This window comes from Rutilus rutilus (assembly GCF_951802725.1).
Source record: "Rutilus rutilus genome assembly, chromosome: 7".
NCBI lineage: Eukaryota > Metazoa > Chordata > Actinopteri > Cypriniformes > Leuciscidae > Rutilus > Rutilus rutilus.
This window is the reverse complement of record NC_140221.1, coordinates 27,114,003-27,133,226: the sequence shown is the minus strand read 5'-3', so window position 1 is coordinate 27,133,226 and position 19,224 is coordinate 27,114,003. Positions and strand designations below refer to the sequence as shown.

Sequence of the window (19,224 nt, the reverse complement as noted above, 5' to 3'; positions counted from 1 at the left end):
TTAGTGCCTACCACTCGAGTCATAGAATGTGATTATTGGCCGATACATTGGAAGCGATGAACAAAACCTTCAACTTATTGTTTTCTGTTTCTTTTTTGTGAACGACATGGTTGTAGTTTAAAGTTGTGTGCGACAAACACTAGTTTGTGCCAAGTTTCATGATTCATTGAAACCTTCTTAAGCCGTTTTCGCAAGGCTTTTTAGTGCACACACAGTCTGGAGTTTCGAAGTCTCACACAAAAGTGCTCAGATTTGAGAATCACAGTACAGAACATGCTGGTGGAACAGCCATTGGAGGTGTCATGGTGTATGTTGAATCACAAGTAAATACCCATAGCAGAGTTGAAAGAAACAGATATGATTGTGGTAGACATGGTGGAGAATGCAGGTAACATTTAGCAGATGGTACAGTTAGGATAACACAAAGGAATCCTGTATGAAACATTTTATAGTGCACCAGGCGGAAGTTGGTATGTGTGACATTTTGAAAATTAACCATTTGTGTTATGGTTTCTGTCCGTAACTCTATCGGATGAATCGTGTGCTGAAGTAGTGTTCAAATCCTATAATTCTACACATTGTGAATGGGTGATTTGTGCCTAGCTGTTAGTTGACTTAGGGCTTGTTAAGGGCTTATGAGAGATTTCCAGGGTTTACCTGAAACAGAAAGTCGCATGGTCTGAATGGATCGGTCAGCAGTTCTTCACCGTCACGGTCATCTTCTGTTCTCACTTATCTCATATCTCAAACACCAAGGTTTTGTCTGATCCAGCCTTTGTGACTCCTCAAGCTGGTCCAATTTCTTTTCTCTTGCCGTGCACTTATGATATCTAGCTTTCTTTACAAATCTGTTTTGCTAAGTGGGAAGCTGCGATTGCTTGTAGCCAGTGCTGGACACAGAGTGGACATCACAATGCGTTTTAACTCCCTGTGTGTGGTGTTCTTAAATACCTGTAGTTAGACATAGAAGGCTTATGTGCCTAACATGTATGTGCGTATTATACATGGTGACCTCTGTGATAGCATGTTTTATTATATTATATCTAAATTACAGTTGATTTAATAGTGTTCAGTTATTTTGCATATTTAATTGATAATTCAAGCTAATTTTGTTTTTAAGGAGCACCTTTTTTGGTTTTCTGACAGACCAGAAGTTAATGGACACACTTACATTCCCTTGTACTAGTGTTCAGGTTGGGAGATTAAACTTGCACATAAAAATACTTGCAAATCTAATGGCTTACATAGTTGACCATAAATGTTTCTAATATTTTGACATTTGATTTTCCTCTTTAAATCAAGGTTCTGATTACTCCTAGGTGCCAAGAGGAGTTCATTTATTTAAATTCATTTTGCAAAGTTTGCATATAATATATATCTACATCCTTGTTCTGGAATATTTTAGATCTTATGGTTGAAATTGAATTACTTTCCTGAAGAAATTTCCTCTTCTCTCCTACAGGGTTATGATGTTTGAAGACAAAGCTAACGAAAGCAGCGGTAAACCCGGTGGACCCCCACCCAAACGTGACATCACCAGCCTACCATAGAGCAGTGAAGATGGATTTGATCGGCGTCCCTGCATTCGCAAATCCCGCCCATTTACCATTAGGGTGCTAGGTTTCTATAGCCTTACCTAGAATCTTTTTGCCAAGATCCAGGGAAATCTTAGTTCTTCTTAGATGGACAAAATTAAGGGAAAAAAAAGTGAAAGATGTCTATATATTTGCTGTGAAGAAGTCGGAGCGCAAAGTAGCTTTTTATAAGTAAACAAATGTATATATTTATATGAAAAAGGTTTTTTTTTTTAATAGTGTTTACAAGCACAAATCCTGTGGTTGAAGTACTAGTGAAGTGTAGTGTGTAACACTGCGTACAGTGTACTAAGTATAGTGTGTATGGGATGACAATTTTAGCTTGCAAGACAGATTTGAATTAAGATTGAGAATTAAGATTTTTCGTGTTCTCCTAAATGTGTGCTTGTTTTTTTTTTTTTTTTTTTTTCATTTCAATATGTTCATGTTTGGCAGTTCAGTTGTATCTGCATTTTGGTAACTCTGCTCACCTTGTCCTATAGTGTGACAGTAGATGTGCGTGAGGCTCTTAAGATTCAGTTAGTCCTCAGCCATGAAACTGCTTTCCAAGACTCAGGGAGTGAGTCTTTAAACTGTGTTTATTATCATCCTGTTTGTGCGTCCATTGACTAATCTGTAAAATCATTGTACCGTATAAGCAATACACACATATTGTGCTGACACGCTTTGAATCACACTTTTAGGCACGTTTTTATACATTTTCCTGCTTAAATTGGGAATGATGTAGGAAGGACGTGCCACTGATTACAGCTTTTTAGATCTGTAGGAGGGTTGGTTTGTCACTATAGCAGATTAGTTTGAAACCACTCTTTCCAAGTGCCTCGCTCAGTTTAATGTAGCAGAGGTTTTGAGTGAAGCATCTTTGAAATGGATTTTGTTTGTGTGTGTGTGTGTGTGCTTGGAATTTATTCTGTCGAGTCGTTTTTGAGACATTCCAAGAATGTCGTTGTGTGATGTAGTCCTTGGAAATGTTGTCATGTTTTTAACCCAAGCAAAAATGTTGTGCAGCTCTGATGCAAATATTCCAGTAGTGCTTTTGTCCTCTATTTTACTTTCCACTGGCCTCATCAAGTTTTGTTTGTATAAGATGTGCTATGTAAGGTAAGCAAAATGATCTTAAGAGGTTTTGTTTGTTTTTTTAATTAAGATGAAGACAAGTCAGCGGTAGCAGGTGTAGCTTTCACTTCCATTTCAGATCTTATCTGCAAACAAAGCAAATTTTATTTGTCTCTGTCACATCGTATTTTTTTCTGTGCCTCTGTTCAAGGTTATTTCATTTTCATTTTCCTCTTTAAAGCAGTGAAGTGTAAATTGATGACTGCACTGTATTGCTATTTATTAGAAATGCATTTTTAATGAGTTAAGGTTTCTGTCAGCATATTAATTAGCAGAGGCATTTGTAAACTAGAACTAGGCATTTTTTTGTTTTTAATTTTTTTTGCAAACACCAAAGGAAGTAAATACCCTACTGTTACACCTGAACTTATAGTGGATCTCTTTTATTTCTCTATCTCTGTCTGTGCATGCATGCGTGTGTGTGCGCACAAAAATTGTCCCCCAAAGTTGTGCAAAATGTGACACAATCTCCCTTTTGTAAACATTCAGGGATGTCTTGATTTAGTTTTTTTTTTTTTTTTTTTTTTTAGGGAAGTTTGCTCATCTTTCATAATACTAAAATTGCAAGTTTTCTTTTAGGGTTAGTTTTAGGTGTACTGTTACAATTATGATTACCTTTCTGTTGACATGATAAAAGTCTATGGGACACTGCATAAGTAATGAGTAATATTGTGAAATATTATAACAATTTGAAATAATTATTCAAACAGAGAATAGTTTATATGCCTGTAATGGCAAAGCTGAATTTTCAGCATCATTACTCCAGTCTTCAGTGTCACATGATCCTTCAGAAATCATTCTAATATGTTGATTTGATGCTCAAGAATAAGTTAATTAATATCGATGTTGAAAACATTTGTGCAGTTTAATGTGTTTCTGAAAACCATTACCAATTCAAAAGTTCTTGATTCAACATTTATTTGAAATAGAAATCTTTTGTAATATTATAAATGTCACTTTTGATCAATTTAAAGCATCCTTGCAGAATAAAACGGTTCCTATGCAGTTTACAAAATTATGGAATTTGATTTGAGTGATTTTCAGTTCAGGAGAAGTATGGAAAAAAGAAAAGAGTATGGATAAATGTGTTTCCAGACTATTAAGTTTTCTAAAATATAAAATTAAGTATTTCTAAAAATAGAAAATTAGCATACAAGCAGAGTTTTCATGTCACAGGTTTAGTGATTGTCGAACACAACTGAATGAATTCAAGGCACACAATTTCATTATGCATTATTGTCTTATAAGTGAGTCTCTTTTGAACGTGTGTGTGTGCACCACTCAAACCAACAACAGATAAAGGAGCAAACAATCATCTCAATCAGACTTTACTGTTTGTTGATCATGCAACATCAAACAATGACTGCAGTATCAAACCGATTTGTCAGTGTATCAGTAATAATTTAGTCCAGAACAAATGCTACAGTAGTCATAACACAAAATGTGTTTTGCATGTACAGAGCATTCGTACAATATTTTGTAGCAAAGGGGTCCAAACCTGCCCCTGGAGGGCCATTGTCCTGCCGAGTTTGGCTCACCCCCGACTTAGATGTGAACAGACGGAAGCCACGATAAACCACATATATTTACACACACACACACACACACACACACACACACACACACACACACACACACACGTCATGCACATAAACAACTTTAGCACTTCAGCTGTAGCCTGTGAAACTAGCATGTCTGATCTCAACCATGTTCAAAAATATGCTGTAATTGTGGGTATGGTAATGGTCACATGATGATATTAGTTCTAGAGTTTGTTTGTTCCACCATACTTGGTGTGTGTGTGTGTGTGTGTGTGTGTGTGTAGGTTAGGTCTTTTTTGTGTTAGTTTTAAAGTAAGCATGGCGATTAAAAAAAATAAAGGAACTTTAAAATTACGGAATGTCAAGAAAGGAACTGAAACAGGTTTTCATAATTTTGCTCTGGAAAAAAAACAACAACAAACTTACTTATGTTTTTGTTAACATTTTGAAAAACAGAAGTTAATTTTGGGGCTTTTCCAGAATGTTGATAATGAAGAGGACCTTTTCATTAGAGTACAACCAGTGGTCCAGCTCACTTCCTCATTAGACTTCTGTTTTGCAGATCTAGACAGAAGTGGCCTTGTTCTTACCCACAATCCAGTTCTTTATACAGCTTATCTGTAGCCTACATGTGAAACAACGTTTAAAAATGAAGTCATTTTTACCTCCTCCACATAGTTAAACAGCAGGTCCATATCCTTCTCTGTCTGTCTTGAACCTTGTCTTTTTCCACATTCTGCCTGAGAGACACCATGTATTAAAACAAAAAAGGAAATTTGCCACACATTTCTTGTAATCTGGCAAAATAACAACAGCAAGCACAGACTGAAGTTCCGCAGGCTACCAGTAATTTTATATTAAATTATTAGTTCTGTAGTGTGTGTGGCTGTACTGTCAGTTGAACAGGCTTGAAGTGTCATAATGGACTGTGTTGCTCCCTACTGGGATGAAGTGGTAAAGCACAGCAATCGGTGAGGCACTCAGATTACATTTATTTAATGGTTTCAGGTTTTGATGTATTTAAAGGTATTTTAAGATCTAAAATGCTTCTGTGACTGCAATACAACATTCTTTGTTTATTATTATTATTACACTTCTTGTATCCAGGTTAGGTCACTGAATGTAGACGGAACAGGGTAAAGTGAATCCAATCCTATTGTTCCATTAATCTGGACTTTCTCCTGAAGATCGTATACTAATTGTTGCAATTAGATATTAGTCTTATTTCTCGTAAAGACAAAGAATACAATCATACCTAATATTTTCTGTAATTTCAAAACTGTTACTGTGGGCAAATTCCAAACGGCATTTTTGCACACTTCGGGAAGGGGGCGCCATTTGTAGGGGTGTTCCAAACTAAAGTGAACAACTAGATCCCTTCACGAAGGGCCCTTTCACTAGGCCGTTAGCGAAGGGAACATGCGATGGTCACTTCAAGGAAGTAATTTTATCATTTATGGTCATGTGACCCAGTAAATACTCGTGATTCATTTTAAAGCTAGATGGCGGAAGAGTTCGAGTTAACTTACAAACAGAGCAATTCAAGTTGTTTTGTTCGTGATATATTTCACACATTTTTGTCATGTTACGTTTAAAAAGTTAAGAAATGAGTTAGGTAATGCAGGGTCCAAGATGAGACGGCAAGTTTTAAAGTCGAGAGCAGAGAAATACACTCACACACATAACGCATATTTTAAAAACGTTTTTGTATAAAATGCATATTTATTTGCAACAGTTATGTTAACAGCAATAATTAGAAATGTCGTAAGAATAGCTATTCAGCTGATGGACACCGTGCTGCCTTGTCATGGGAACATCCCAGGTGAAGATAATGAGGAAATTACGTTGTCTTTCGTTGCTCCCTTCGCCAGTGCGTTCCAAACGGCTACATAAATTATGACACGTAAGTGCCCTTCAAAGTCCCCACTTCAAAGCTCTGCCCTTCGAAAGGAGTAGGGCATAGGGATGCTCACTTCCGTCTGGAATTTGCCCACAACTCCAACGTTACTCAGCGGGTTAACCCCGGAACATCTTTCCGGTCATTCATGTTTCTAACGGACTTATTTACAGATGCACCAACACGTGTGCGTCCAATAACTGTTACCGACTGGAATAAATCTGAAAAGAGAATTTGAAAACTAAGTTACCAGTTTTAACAGCATTACATGCTGTCAGTGGGAAACATAAAATATACGATTTTCTTCTTCTTTTTTTTTTTTTACTTTATCGTGTCCTCAGTGAGGCCCGACCCATCCGTCCAAGCGCTACGATTAATTAAATGTCAAATCCGATCTCAACGTGACTTTGATAAAGCACCGCAGTCATGTATCATACTGTACAACCGAAGCTTTAACTCTTCAATCAAACATTCCTCCCCAAAATGCATTTAAGTGTAACGTTACCCATCCTCCGTGGGGTAAGTGTGTGCTGTTGATTGTCTTGAATGTATTAGATGTTAAGGCATTTGTCATTAACACTAATTTACCATGATAACAATACTTTTTTCTAAAATACCATGGTTACCACAGTAAAACCTTGGTAATTTGGTATTAGCCACCCCTGTTTTAAAATAAATTGTTTTAAAGACATCTCATATATGTGTATCATTGTTTTACATTGTTAACTGTAACTGTGGTTACCATGGTACATTTTTTAAGGGTTTGACCTAACATGATAGAACAGAACTCATTCATTCCCTTCAGAGTACCAGACACCTGATGAACAGATCCTCACAGACATGCAGATGGAGAGTGGCAGTGAAGAGAAATTATAGCTTTTTTCAAGGTAAAGGACAGAAATGGGTAATTAGAGTTCTGCAAATTTTGTGTGTGTCAACTTTTCTCTTTTTTTTTCTGCAGATGAGGTGAAATCACTCAGAGCAATGCTCAGCCCTGACATCTCAAAGTAAGATATGATGAACAAATTGCTACTGTTTAATTGTTTTTGAATGGTATTTGTAGTAGGAATTTGTAGTATGTAATATCACACACACAACATGGGTGATTACTTATTACCATGGTCTAAACACATTGGAGACTGTCTGACTCGCTAATAATAGCTTATATGGTGTAAATCTACATTTTTGCTAAAATACCACAGACACTACAATTATTGTCAAAGTAGTAAAACTATGGTAACTTTCTTTAAGCATGAGCATGTTTTTAAAATTTCCTCTTGAGCATAATGGTCTATTCACACCAAACGGTTATATTATGTTGCTGATCAGAATTCGTAACATAGGCATCATGGCACATATAGATGCAGGCAAGACCACCACGACAGAGAGAATGCTGTACTACTCTGGCTACACACGGGCTCTCGGAGGTAAGGTGACATTTAGAAAGAAAAAAGATGAAGAATATGTTTAATGCTGTTATCATTAATGTAAAGAATGCTTAGCCTAATTATTTACATGTCTAAATATTAGATGAAAAACTTAAAACACTTCAATGGAAATCGGAAATGTTGCCATGGCAGCTAACTGAAATAAAATAAGTTGAAGTACTAATATTACTAAATCAAAATGAATGAAAGTCAAGTCAAGTCACATTTATTTATATAGCGCTTTTTACAATACAGATCGTTTCAAAGCAGCTTTAGAGATAACAGGAAAATAATGCACAAAAGTTTGTTTCCAGAAGAAAATAGCGTCACAGTCCAGCTTAAGTTCAGTGATGTTTCATTTTTTTTAAGTTATTAATTTAGTTCATATATATATATATATATATTATATATATATATATATATATATATATATATATATATATATATATATATATATATGTATGTATATATATGTGTGTATATGTACGTATGTATATGTATATATATATATATATATATATATATATATACAGTGAGGAAAATAAGTATTTGAACACCCTGCTATTTTGCAAGTTCTCCCACTTGGAAATCATGGAGGGGTCTGAAATTGTCATCGTAGGTGCATGTCCACTGTGAGAGACATAATCTAAAAAAAAATCCAGGAATCACAATGTATGATTTTTTAACTATTTATTTGTATGATACAGCTGCAAATAAGTATTTGAACACCTGTCTATCAGATAGAATTCTGACCCTCAAAGACCTGTTAGTCTGCCTTTAAAATGTCCACCTCCACTCCATTTATTATCCTAAATTAGATGCACCTGTTTGAGGTCGTTAGCTGCATAAAGACACCTGTCCACCCCATACAATCAGTAAGAATCCAACTACTAACATGGCCAAGACCAAAGAGCTGTCCAAAGACAGTAGAGACAAAATTGTACACCTCCACAAGGCTGGAAAGGGCTACGGGGAAATTGCCAAGCAGCTTGGTGAAAAAAGGTCCACTGTTGGAGCAATCATTCGAAAATGGAAGAAGCTAAACATGACTGTCAATCTCCCTCGGACTGGGGCTCCATGCAAGATCTCACCTCGCGGGGTCTCAATGATCCTAAGAAAGGTGAGAAATCAGCCCAGAACTACACAGGAGGAGCTGGTCAATGACCTGAAAAGAGCTGGGACCACCGTTTCCAAGGTTACTGTTGGTAATACACTAAGACGTCATGGTTTGAAATCATGCATGGCACGGAAGGTTCCCCTGCTTAAACCAGCACATGTCAAGGCCCGTCTTAAGTTTGCCAATGACCATTTGGATGATCCAGAGGAGTCATGGGAGAAAGTCATGTGGTCAGATGAGACCAAAATAGAACTTTTTGGTCATAATTCCACTAAACGTGTTTGGAGGAAGAAGAATGATGAGTACCATCCCAAGAACACCATCCCTACTGTGAAGCATGGGGGTGGTAGCATCATGCTTTGGGGGTGTTTTTCTGCACATGGGACAGGGCGACTGCACTGTATTAAGGAGAGGATGACCAGGGCCATGTATTGCGAGATTTTGGGGAACAACCTCATTCCCTCAGTTAGAGCATTGAAGATGGGTCGAGGCTGGGTCTTCCAACATGACAATGACAAGAAGCACACAGCCAGGATAACCAAGGAGTGGCTCTGTAAGAAGCATATCAAGGTTCTGGCGTGGCCTAGCCAGTCTCCAGACCTAAACCCAATAGAGAATCTTTGGAGGGAGCTCAAACTCCGTGTTTCTCAGCGACAGCCCAGAAACCTGACTGATCTAGAGAAGATCTGTGTGGAGGAGTGGGCCAAAATCCCTCCTGCAGTGTGTGCAAACCTGGTGAAAAACTACAGGAAACGTTTGACCTCTGTAATTGCAAACAAAGGCTACTGTACCAAATATTAACATTGATTTTCTCAGGTGTTCAAATACTTATTTGCAGCTGTATCATACAAATAAATAGTTAAAAAATCATACATTGTGATTTCTGGATTTTTTTTTTTTTAGATTATGTCTCTCACAGTGGACATGCACCTACGATGACAATTTCACACCCCTCCATGATTTCTAAGTGGGAGAACTTGCAAAATAGCAGGGTGTTCAAATACTTCTTTTCCTCACTGTATATATATATATATATATATATGTATGTATATGTGTGTGTGTGTGTATATATCAGTTCTCAGTTCAGGCAGCATTACAGGTCAGAAGTCAGATTGGTTTGGAACAATCAGAAAATGATCCCGTTCCATCTAGTTTAGGATCAGAGTCATCACACCGGGATGGAGACGGGTTTGTTGAGGATCAGTGCCGATGGCTGTCGTGTCGATGAAGTCTTCGATGAGAGTCTACTTGACACAATTTCTGCTGACACTTCAGGGATGCGTTGTGGTCGTGTCTAGGCGCAGGTCCTCCATCTGATCTGGATATGGCCTGGATCCAGCTGATTACAGTGAACCTTGGAATAAGCAGAAAGACAAGCATAGATGCCATTCTTCTTATGATGTAACGAGTACATCAGGTGTTATAGGAAGTGTTCCCGGTTCCGGCTGACCTAATTTATGCAGCCTAATAATCATTTAACTGATTTGAATAATAGAAATGTATCATTTTCTATGTGTATGCCAGGTCAAAGAGATGTGTTTTTAGTCTAGATTTAAACTGACAGAGTGTGTCTGCTTCCCGGACAACGTTAGGAAGACGGTTCCAGAGTTTTGATGCTAAATAGGAAAAGGACCTACCGCCAGCAGTCGATTTTGATATTCTTGGTATTATCAACTGGCCAGAGTTTTGAGATCGCAATAGACGTGAAGGACTATAATGCGTTAAGAGCTCACTCAAGTACTGCGGAGCTAAACCATTAAGTGCTTTGTAAGTAATCAGCAATATTTTAAAATGTATATGATGTGTAATAGAGAGCCAATGCAGTGTTGACAGGACAGGGCTAATATGGTCATACTTCCTGGTTTTGGTAAGAACTCGAGCTGCTGCGTTTTGGACCAGCTGTAGTTTGTTTATTATGCGTGCAGGGCAACCACCCGGTAGAGCATTACAATAATCTAGCCTTGAGGTCAAAGCTAAATAGAAATATTAAAAAAGACAAAAGCACTAAAATGAAAACTGCTGTCTGTACTGATATGATAGTATCATGATCCTTAAATAAATGTTTTTATTTTCTGTGATGTAAGTGTCATTGTAAATAGTCATATGTTGTGTTTAGATGTTGATGATGGAGACACTGTAACTGATTACATGGCCCAGGAGAGGGAGAGAGGAATCACCATCCAGTCAGCTGCTGTTACCTTTGACTGGAAAGATCATAGGATTAACCTTATAGACACGCCAGGTACACTTGACACATGTGTCCACACACTCATTCACACCTACAGAATAGTTTTCTATACAGGGCAAGTGACACACACCACCCTCCAAATTGAAGTAAGATCTGTAGGCAATCTAGGCATTATGTTATGGATGCATATATCTCTTAACTAATTTGTCACACTCATTTGGTTATTTTTTTTAAGTCTCGACTCTTATGTTCACCAAGGCTGCATTTATTTGATAAAAAATACAGTACAAAAGTAATATTGTGAAACATTATCCCAATTTAAAATAATTGTTTTGATTTTTATTATATTTTAAATGTCATTTATTCCTCTGATGGCAAAGTTTAATTTTCAGTAGACATTACTGACATTACTCCAGTCTTCAGTGTCTTCAGAAAGTTCAAAAGAGCAGCCTTTATTAATATATATATATATATCTATATATATATATATATATATATATATATATATATATATATATATATATATATATATATATATATATATATATATATATATATATATATATATATATATTTGTAACAATGTAAACATCTTTACTATCAAATTAATGTAGGTTATACACAATCATGATGGATTATCTTTCTTTTCTCAGGTCATGTTGATTTTACTCTGGAGGTTGAGAGAGCTTTACGAGTGTTGGATGGAGCGGTCGCTGTGTTTGATGCTTCTGCCGGAGTGGAGGTTTGGCTGAAATTTATTAATATAATGAATCATTGTATAAATTGATAACTGAATTAATTTAAAAAAATTGTTAGGGCAATGTGTAAGGGCAGTTTTTCTGTTGAAAATTATAATTGATTTAATTAGAAGGTGGTTTTCTTTGTGGTTTTGACATGAATTTCAGGCTCAAACCATGACTGTGTGGCGGCAGGCAGAAAAACATAAAATTCCTTGTGTGTGCTTCCTGAACAAGATGGACAAGCCTGCAGCTAGGTTAAAAACAAACATTTTACTGCTCATTTCTCAGAATCTCACACTTAAATTTAAAGCATCTATTACCACGTTGGCTAAAAAATAGCATGTGTTATTGATCTGAATGATTGACTGCAGTTCACTAAGGTTTAATCTCATTCTCATTTCTCCTAGCTTGAGGTACTCAATAGACAGCATAAAGACTAAACTAAAGGCCAACCCTGTTCTCCTTCAGGTAACCTTTTTTTAAACCTGGTAATCAACTACATTTACAAATGAAAAGATTCAGTCTTGATATTTGGTATCATTTGCAGATTCCCATTGGCTCAGGAAAGAGCTTTACCGGATTGGTGGATTTGATCACTAGGCAGAAAATGACTTGGCAGGGGAGCTCACTGACACATGATGGTCGTGCTTTTGAGATCAGCGCCCTCCAGCCCTCAGATGACCCAGATGTGCTCCAGGCTGTCACTGAGGCCAGGGAAACTTTGATAGAACAGGTGAAACACAAAAAAAATGTGTCTGAAAGCAACATAAGAAATTTATACATTTAGTGTGATTTTGAGTACACTAGAAAGTACAGTTCTGTCATCATTTACTCTTTTATGTACAACTTACTTTCTGCTGCAGAACACAAAAGATATTCTGAATACTGATTGTGTGCAAACAACAGTGGGCCCCACTGACTTTCCTTGTATGGAATAAACAACAATACTAAGACATTTGTCAAAGTATCCTGCAATTATGCAGGATATGCAACTGCGTTATGCAACTGCAACTGCTCATTTCTTGGACTGGGCAAATGTCTATTGTCCATTTATGTATGAACTGATTGTTTGTTCTTTACTGTCATTGTGAAGCGTCCTTGAGCTTGGGAAAGGTGCTATATCAATTAAACATTATTATTATTATTATTATTATCCTCTATTTTTCACAGAAGAAAAAAGTTAAACCGGCGGTTTGCAACGAATTAGATATAAGTATTTACATTTTTGTCTGATATACCCCTTTAAATGTATTGTGCTTTTTGATATTTTGTCATCTATGCAATGAATTTCAGATATTTGTAAATTTTGCTAAAGTTTCCACATTGCTGTAAGTATATAGATTGATATAGGTGCTCTGTTTGAACTGTGTGGACAGGTAGCGGATCTAGATGATGAGTTTGCTGAGCTGCTGCTGGGAGAGTACAGTGAAAATTTTGATGCAGTGCCTGCAGGGAAGGTAAGAATATACAGTTTGTCTGTACATGCTCCATGTTCTTCTCTTTTTATTGGGCAATGGAGTTATTGTGGAGTGTCCTGGATATTCACCATTGAAATTGAATATCCAGTTTCAGGAGGCAGTGAGGAGAGTGACATTAGCTCGTAAGGGGGTGCCAGTATTGTGTGGAAGCTCTTTGAAAAATAAAGGGGTTCAACCTTTGCTGGATGCCATCACTGCTTACCTCCCTGCCCCCAACGAGAGGAACCATGAGCTGGTGTGAGTACACCATCCTTCAGCCCCCCTCATCAACTCATTCTGCTCAAGGACAAGAAATCATGTTATGATTATGTATATGTGTTTCTGTCTTTCCAGGCGGTGGTATAAGGATGATCTGTGTGCGTTGGCATTCAAAGTGGTCCATGACAAACAGAGGGGTCCACTTGTGTTTGTTAGAATCTATTCAGGAAGCATGAAGGCTCAGTCAGCAGTGTATAACATCAATAGGAATGGGACGTAGGTTCAGTAAACATTTTATATTTTCAGGAGATGATTTTTGATGTCAGACTTATGTGTAATCTTCAATAAATGAGACCAAATTGCTATCATTCTCTGAAGAAAAAAAAATGGACTGATCAATATTTTACTTTTGCAGCATTTCACGTTTGTTATTGTGTTTTGTGCTTGAAAAATGCACTTTCGCAAAAAAAAAAAAAAGATACAAAGACAATTACTGGTGTTAAACTTTCCAGATTCCCGGATTTCCTCACTTCTTAACGATTAATTTCTTGACCATTATGATATTTTACAATATTTTACAGATATAGTTTATTTAAGCTCTACTCTCAAGAACAATCTTTTGTGTGTTTGTTGCTCCAGGGAGAGAATGAGTCGTCTTCTCGTGCCTTTTGCTGATCAGCACATAGAAATCCCTTCTTTGCCTGCGGGAAACATTGCACTCACAGTAGGACTCAAACAGGTAAACTCAACTTTCATGGGACAAAGAACACTTACATGTTTACTCAAATAGTTTGAACCGCTTTAAGAGGACAAGAATAATATAACACCTTCTGCCAGCTTATAGGAATGGAGTCTTCATCTCATGCATTATAAACCTTAAGAAAATAGAATTTTTGTTTTTTAATCTTTTTGTGTGTTTTGAGTCAGACCGTGACAGGCGACACCATCGTCTCCTCCAAAGCCTCTGCGGCAGCTGCGGTTCGACGGGCTCAGAAGGAAGCAGAGAGCAAGGGGAGCTCGCACAGGGAGAGCAGCAGTCTGGTACTTGCAGGGGTGGAGGTCCCTGAGCCTGTGTTCTTCTGCTCCATTGAACCTCCTACTATGGCCAAACAAGCAGGTAAAAACATTGTGAATAGGTCTTTAGAAATTAATTTTCCTGCAGCAAGTGCCAGGGTGATTTGTGGAGATCTCAGTGTGATTTGTGAAACAGATCTGGAGCATGCACTCAACTGCCTGCAGAGGGAAGACCCAAGTCTGAAAGTCAGAACAGACCCCGATTCTGGACAGGTAAAGTCATTTGTTTACACTTGTAGTTCGGTCCTCTTGGTTCATAATACATTTAGGCTGTCAGTCCAAATCTGATTTTTGTGCATATCCGATTGAAATCTGATCAGATTTAGCTTGTGTGAACGGCAAAAAAATCACAAAATTCGATTTTTAAAAATCTGTATTGAGCTACATTCATATGTGGTTTGAAATCCTATTCAAATCGAATTTATGGAAATCCGTTTCAGTCTGACTGCCCTGATCAGATTTCGCCTGGTTTATGTGACTTTCTCTCGCCACATAAAACGTAATCGTCGGACGTTTGTTACAGGAAACATGCTGAAAGTCGCTTCAGAAACAATGGGCATTTCCAAATACCCACACTTGCGGTCTTGGCCACTTGAGAGCACGTGCACAAAGCTGCCAAAGCTCAGTGCCCTGAACGCACACTATCTTGAATACCGCATCGGAATGGTATTCGAGGCTAAGCGTATCCCATCATGCATTAGGATGTCATTTTTAAGACCGAACCAAAAGATACAAAAAAATTATATATTTTGTGACGGAACTTAACGAACATATAAAACAATGCTGTGTACTGGGTGCTCGTTGTATGTGCACACGTATATGATGGTATTTTGGCCAGCTGAGAACTCATGAAAAGTTTATAAAATGTATAAAGGAGTCAAAACAGCTGCAGCAGTTCCTCCGTTGCACACAAACGAAGATCTGCTGCAAGGAGACTGCATTTCTGACAACCGTACTGAACTGTAAAGGGCAACATAGCTCCTATGACGAGAAAAAACTGACATCACGCCCTGTTTTTGGTTCATTTAGATGTCTTTGGTCCGTGTAGAGTTCATATTTCAGTCGAACCGCACTAGAGTTCGTTTAGAAGCTTTCACACTTCATCAAATGAGCTGTGCTAACAGAACCTGCTGTGTGAACACCCTGAGAGACTACTCTGCTCTGATTGGTCAGATGTCCCAGTCTGTTGTGATTGGTCTACTGCTTACAGCGCGTGTCGAAACTAAACCCTTATTACCATATCTGTATTTCAGGTTCGGACGGTACTTCAGCACTTTCATACACACTGATATGAACAGTAATGATGGTGTTGGTTTTACTGTCCTTGTCCGAAGTGCATGCAAAGTGGATTTGTTTTTGCCCTCAAACACTAGTTGTAGCTGAGCCCTGGAAAAGCAGACTCTATTCGTGGGCAGCCAGTGAAGACCATAGGTTAGCATTATGCTTATTTTTCACAAACCTACTTAGGTTTGTGTAGGAAGTGAGTAATTATAAGTAATTGCTGACAGCTTGTTTCAGGCAGTTCAGAAGTTTTTCTTTCTTTCCGTTTCTTGTGCACTTTGGTCTTTGAAACTTTGAAACTTACAATCAAAAACGTCTATTTTACCCCCGACATGAAAGGTAATATCGGGAAAAGCATAACAGGGACACTTTACATATTTACTGTTGTTCCATCTTAAGTTTAGTGATTTGCACGAAGCCCTAATCCTAAGTATTACATTTTAACAAATAACTCATCCTGCATCATTTGTGCTATGGACCTTAAAGGGATATTTCACCCAAACATGAAAATCATGTCATCATTTACTCACCCTCAAGTTGTTCCAAACCTGTATAAATGTCTTTCTTCTGCTGAAATATTTATTTATCTCAAAATAAGATATTTAGAAGAATATGGGTAACCAAACAGTGGATGAACCCCATTGACATCCATAGTATTTTTTTCTCCTGTTCTACAACTTGTTTATTCACTTTTTTAACCACATACACACAGACGGTACTGTGTGGCATGGGAGAACTGCACATTGAGATCATCCATGACCGTATAAAGAGAGAGTACAACATCGAAACACATCTAGGACCCTTGCAGGTGGCCTACAGAGAGACCATCGTCCAGTCAGCAACTGCCACAGGTAAGGCCATGCAAACTGTCACTTCCTCATCATTACTTGCAAGTCTGCCTCTGTTATCGCTTTGCTTGTGATGAATCATTAAACCTATTTCCCAGTGACAGTGCATCTGTTTTGTTTGTCTGCTTCACTGTTTTATGATTCAGTAAAAATATTGGTTGCAATAGACTTTGTCCATGGTAAAGACTAGGCATAAAACAATAAAATGAAAAACAGAACAGCATATATGACCAGTCACGTGCCCTGTTTCAATGTACACTGTTCAAATGTTTTGGGTCAGTAAGTCTCTTATGTTCACTAAGGCTGCATTTATTTAATCAAAAATACAATAAAAACAGTAGTATTGTGAGGCATTATTACAATTTAAAGTAACTGTTTTCTATTTAAACATATTTTAAAATGTAATTTATTCCTGTGATGGCAGAGCTGAGTTTTCAGCAGCCATTACTCCACATGATCCTTCGGAAATCATTCTAATTTGCTGCTTGAGAAACATTTCTTAATATTATCAACAGTTGTAGTGCTTAATATTGTGTGGAAACTCTGATCATTTTAATTCTAAACAAAACAATCTTACTGACCCCAAACAATTGATATCAGCAGTGCTTATTAATCCTTTATTTTTGGGGTAACACATTCTATTAACTAGAAGTAACTTTGCAACAACATGTCAACTTAACTTTAGAGTATTAGTAAACTGTGTTCTTTATATCTGCCAACACTTTATTTTGATGCTCCCCCAACAGACTGACTGTAACAGGTCCACTGTCCTGCAGAGTTTAGCTCCAACCCTAATCAGACACACCTGAAGTAGCTACTCAAGGTCTTCAGGATTACTAGAAAGTTATAGTAAGGTGAAGGTGGAGCTAAACTCTGCTGGGAAGTGGACCTCGAGGGCCAGAGTTGAGTAGCCCTGGACTAGAAGTACCTTTGCAAGTACATATTAACTCATTCTACTAACCCTAACCTAACAGTCTGCAAATATTAAAGTAAGAGTAAATTCCAGTATGATTTGTATGATCATTTCAGACTCGTTAGATCGTACTCTGGGAGACAAGAGGCATGTTGTTACTGTGGAGCTTGCTGTCCATGCTCTGATGCAGGAGTCTAGCTCTTCTTGTGACATGACTTTTGAGGAGGAAGTAAAAGCTCAACTCCCTGCTGATGTCAGAGAGGCTGTTGAAAATGGAGTCCAGAGCGCCTACCTCCAAGGTAACCGAAATAGTTACTTTAAAACCTTTGTCATTCATTACGTTCATATATACTAACATTCAAAAGTTTGGGGTCCGATTAATATATTGTTCAAATAAATGAATACTTTTTTTTTTCAACAAGGACAGGAAATACATTTATAATGTTACAAAATATTTTAATTGCAGATCAATTATGTTATTTTAAACTTTCTATTATCATTACATCTTAAAAGTTATGGTTTACACAAATGTTTTCAACATTGATATTAATAAGAAATGTTTCTTGAGCACCAAATCAGCATATTCAAAGGATTTCTGAAGGATCATGTGACACCGAAGACTGGAGTAATGATGCTGAAAATTCAGCTTTGGTATCACAGGAATAAATCACATTTTTAAACATATTAAAATAGAAAATCGTTCACAATATTACTGTTTTTACTGTATTTTTGATCAAATAAATGCAGCCTTGGTGAGCATTAGTGACTTCTTTAAAAAAAGTCAATCTTATAATCCTACAGACCCCAAACTCTTTTAAACGGTGGTGTATAACTGATACTTTGGCTGTTCAGCTATAGTTTTGCGGTACACTTGGGCCTGTCTATAGGTCTAATATCCCTGTCAGCCATATGCTATATTGGTAACCCATCTCCCTTTTCTTCCTCTGTGCAGGTCCTGTGCTGGGTTTTCCTCTACAGGGAGTACAGACAGTTATCCAGCATGTAGGTTTGGAACCAGGCACTTCTGCAGCCATGGTGTCAGCCTGTGTGTCCCGCTGCATGCTAAAGGTACTCAAACACTATCCTGTCTCGATCATTTTCAAATAACGTCACATCTGACTTTGTGTCCTTCTCTGTTTGAATGCATGCAGGCTCTGAAGCTGGCTGGAGGGCAGGTTTTGGAGCCGGTGATGGCTCTGGAAGTGACGGTAGGGGAGGAACATCTGAGTCCTGTGCTTGCAGATCTCGCCCAGCGACGTGGTACTGTATGCGACATCCAAACTCGACAGGAAAACAAGGTTTTGATGGCTACAGTTCCTTTGGCTGAGATAATGGTAAGTGTGCAGTGCTGTCTGTCACTAAAAATATTACCATGACATGTGTCAGTAATAGCACAATTTAACTGACATTATATATCAATATGTGTAGTAAGGCCATTCAAATTTAACTCACCGGATGATTACCATATACTCCATAAATACATTAGGAATACAAATTTTATATACATTTTCTTTTTTGCCTCAAGGGCTACTCAACCGCTCTGCGCACTTTGACCTCTGGGAACGCCACCTTTTCTCTGGAGCTGTCCAGCTATGAGCCCATGAACACTCAGGACCAGAACACACTGCTGAACAAGATGGCTGGACTGGCTTGAACCAGTAACTGTCACCAGCTGAACTGACCATATATATACAGATACAAATTTTGATTGTTCTGTGATTGGCTGCTTCCATATGGTCCAGAAGATAAATCTTAGAGACTATATATGTATGTACGTGTTTATAAAATGTAAAAATTTTACAACAACAATG

The 19,224-nt window shown here is 37.6% G+C and overlaps 2 protein-coding genes across 4 annotated transcripts in view; both read left to right on the top strand.

The window, feature by feature from the left end:
- The window catches only part of aif1l (allograft inflammatory factor 1-like), an 18,336-nt gene extending 15,595 nt beyond the window's left edge, over positions 1-2,741 (top strand). The window contains exon 6 of the mRNA XM_084413786.1: positions 1,463-2,741. Within this exon, the coding sequence (XP_084269912.1) occupies positions 1,463-1,550 (88 nt within the window). The 3' untranslated portion in view covers positions 1,551-2,741. The remainder of the gene's footprint in view (positions 1-1,462) is intronic.
- A 3,394-nt stretch (positions 2,742-6,135) lies between these two features.
- On the top strand, positions 6,136-19,222 carry gfm2 (GTP dependent ribosome recycling factor mitochondrial 2). Of its 3 annotated transcripts, none has more exons than XM_084414487.1 (20): positions 6,136-6,668; positions 6,955-7,036; positions 7,111-7,156; positions 7,479-7,576; positions 10,810-10,935; positions 11,535-11,623; positions 11,787-11,875; positions 12,029-12,089; positions 12,169-12,354; positions 12,998-13,078; positions 13,188-13,336; positions 13,433-13,573; positions 13,937-14,036; positions 14,225-14,414; positions 14,508-14,584; positions 16,365-16,503; positions 17,530-17,712; positions 18,366-18,481; positions 18,565-18,747; positions 18,939-19,222. In XM_084414487.1, exons 1-20 carry the CDS (start codon positions 6,633-6,635, stop codon positions 19,065-19,067), a joined length of 2,301 nt encoding a protein of 766 aa, XP_084270613.1. In that variant the 5' UTR covers positions 6,136-6,632; the 3' UTR covers positions 19,068-19,222. The 3 variants fall into 3 exon arrangements, with proteins under 3 accessions (XP_084270613.1, XP_084270614.1, XP_084270615.1); XM_084414488.1 differs by having other exon boundaries at positions 6,198-6,668; positions 7,493-7,576; XM_084414489.1 differs by lacking the exons at positions 6,136-6,668; positions 6,955-7,036 and having other exon boundaries at positions 7,511-7,576.
- The last annotated feature ends 2 nt before the right edge of the window (positions 19,223-19,224 follow it).

Bases quoted from the DNA above. Each gene is read 5' to 3' on its own strand.
- gfm2 (XM_084414487.1), top strand. From the start codon at position 6,633: ATGCATTTAAGTGTAACGTTACCCATCCTCCGTGGG. The intron at 7,157-7,478 runs GTAAGATATGAT...GTTGCTGATCAG, and splicing joins CTCAGCCCTGACATCTCAAA to AATTCGTAACATAGGCATCA. The intron at 12,090-12,168 runs GTAACCTTTTTT...TATCATTTGCAG, and splicing joins CCAACCCTGTTCTCCTTCAG to ATTCCCATTGGCTCAGGAAA.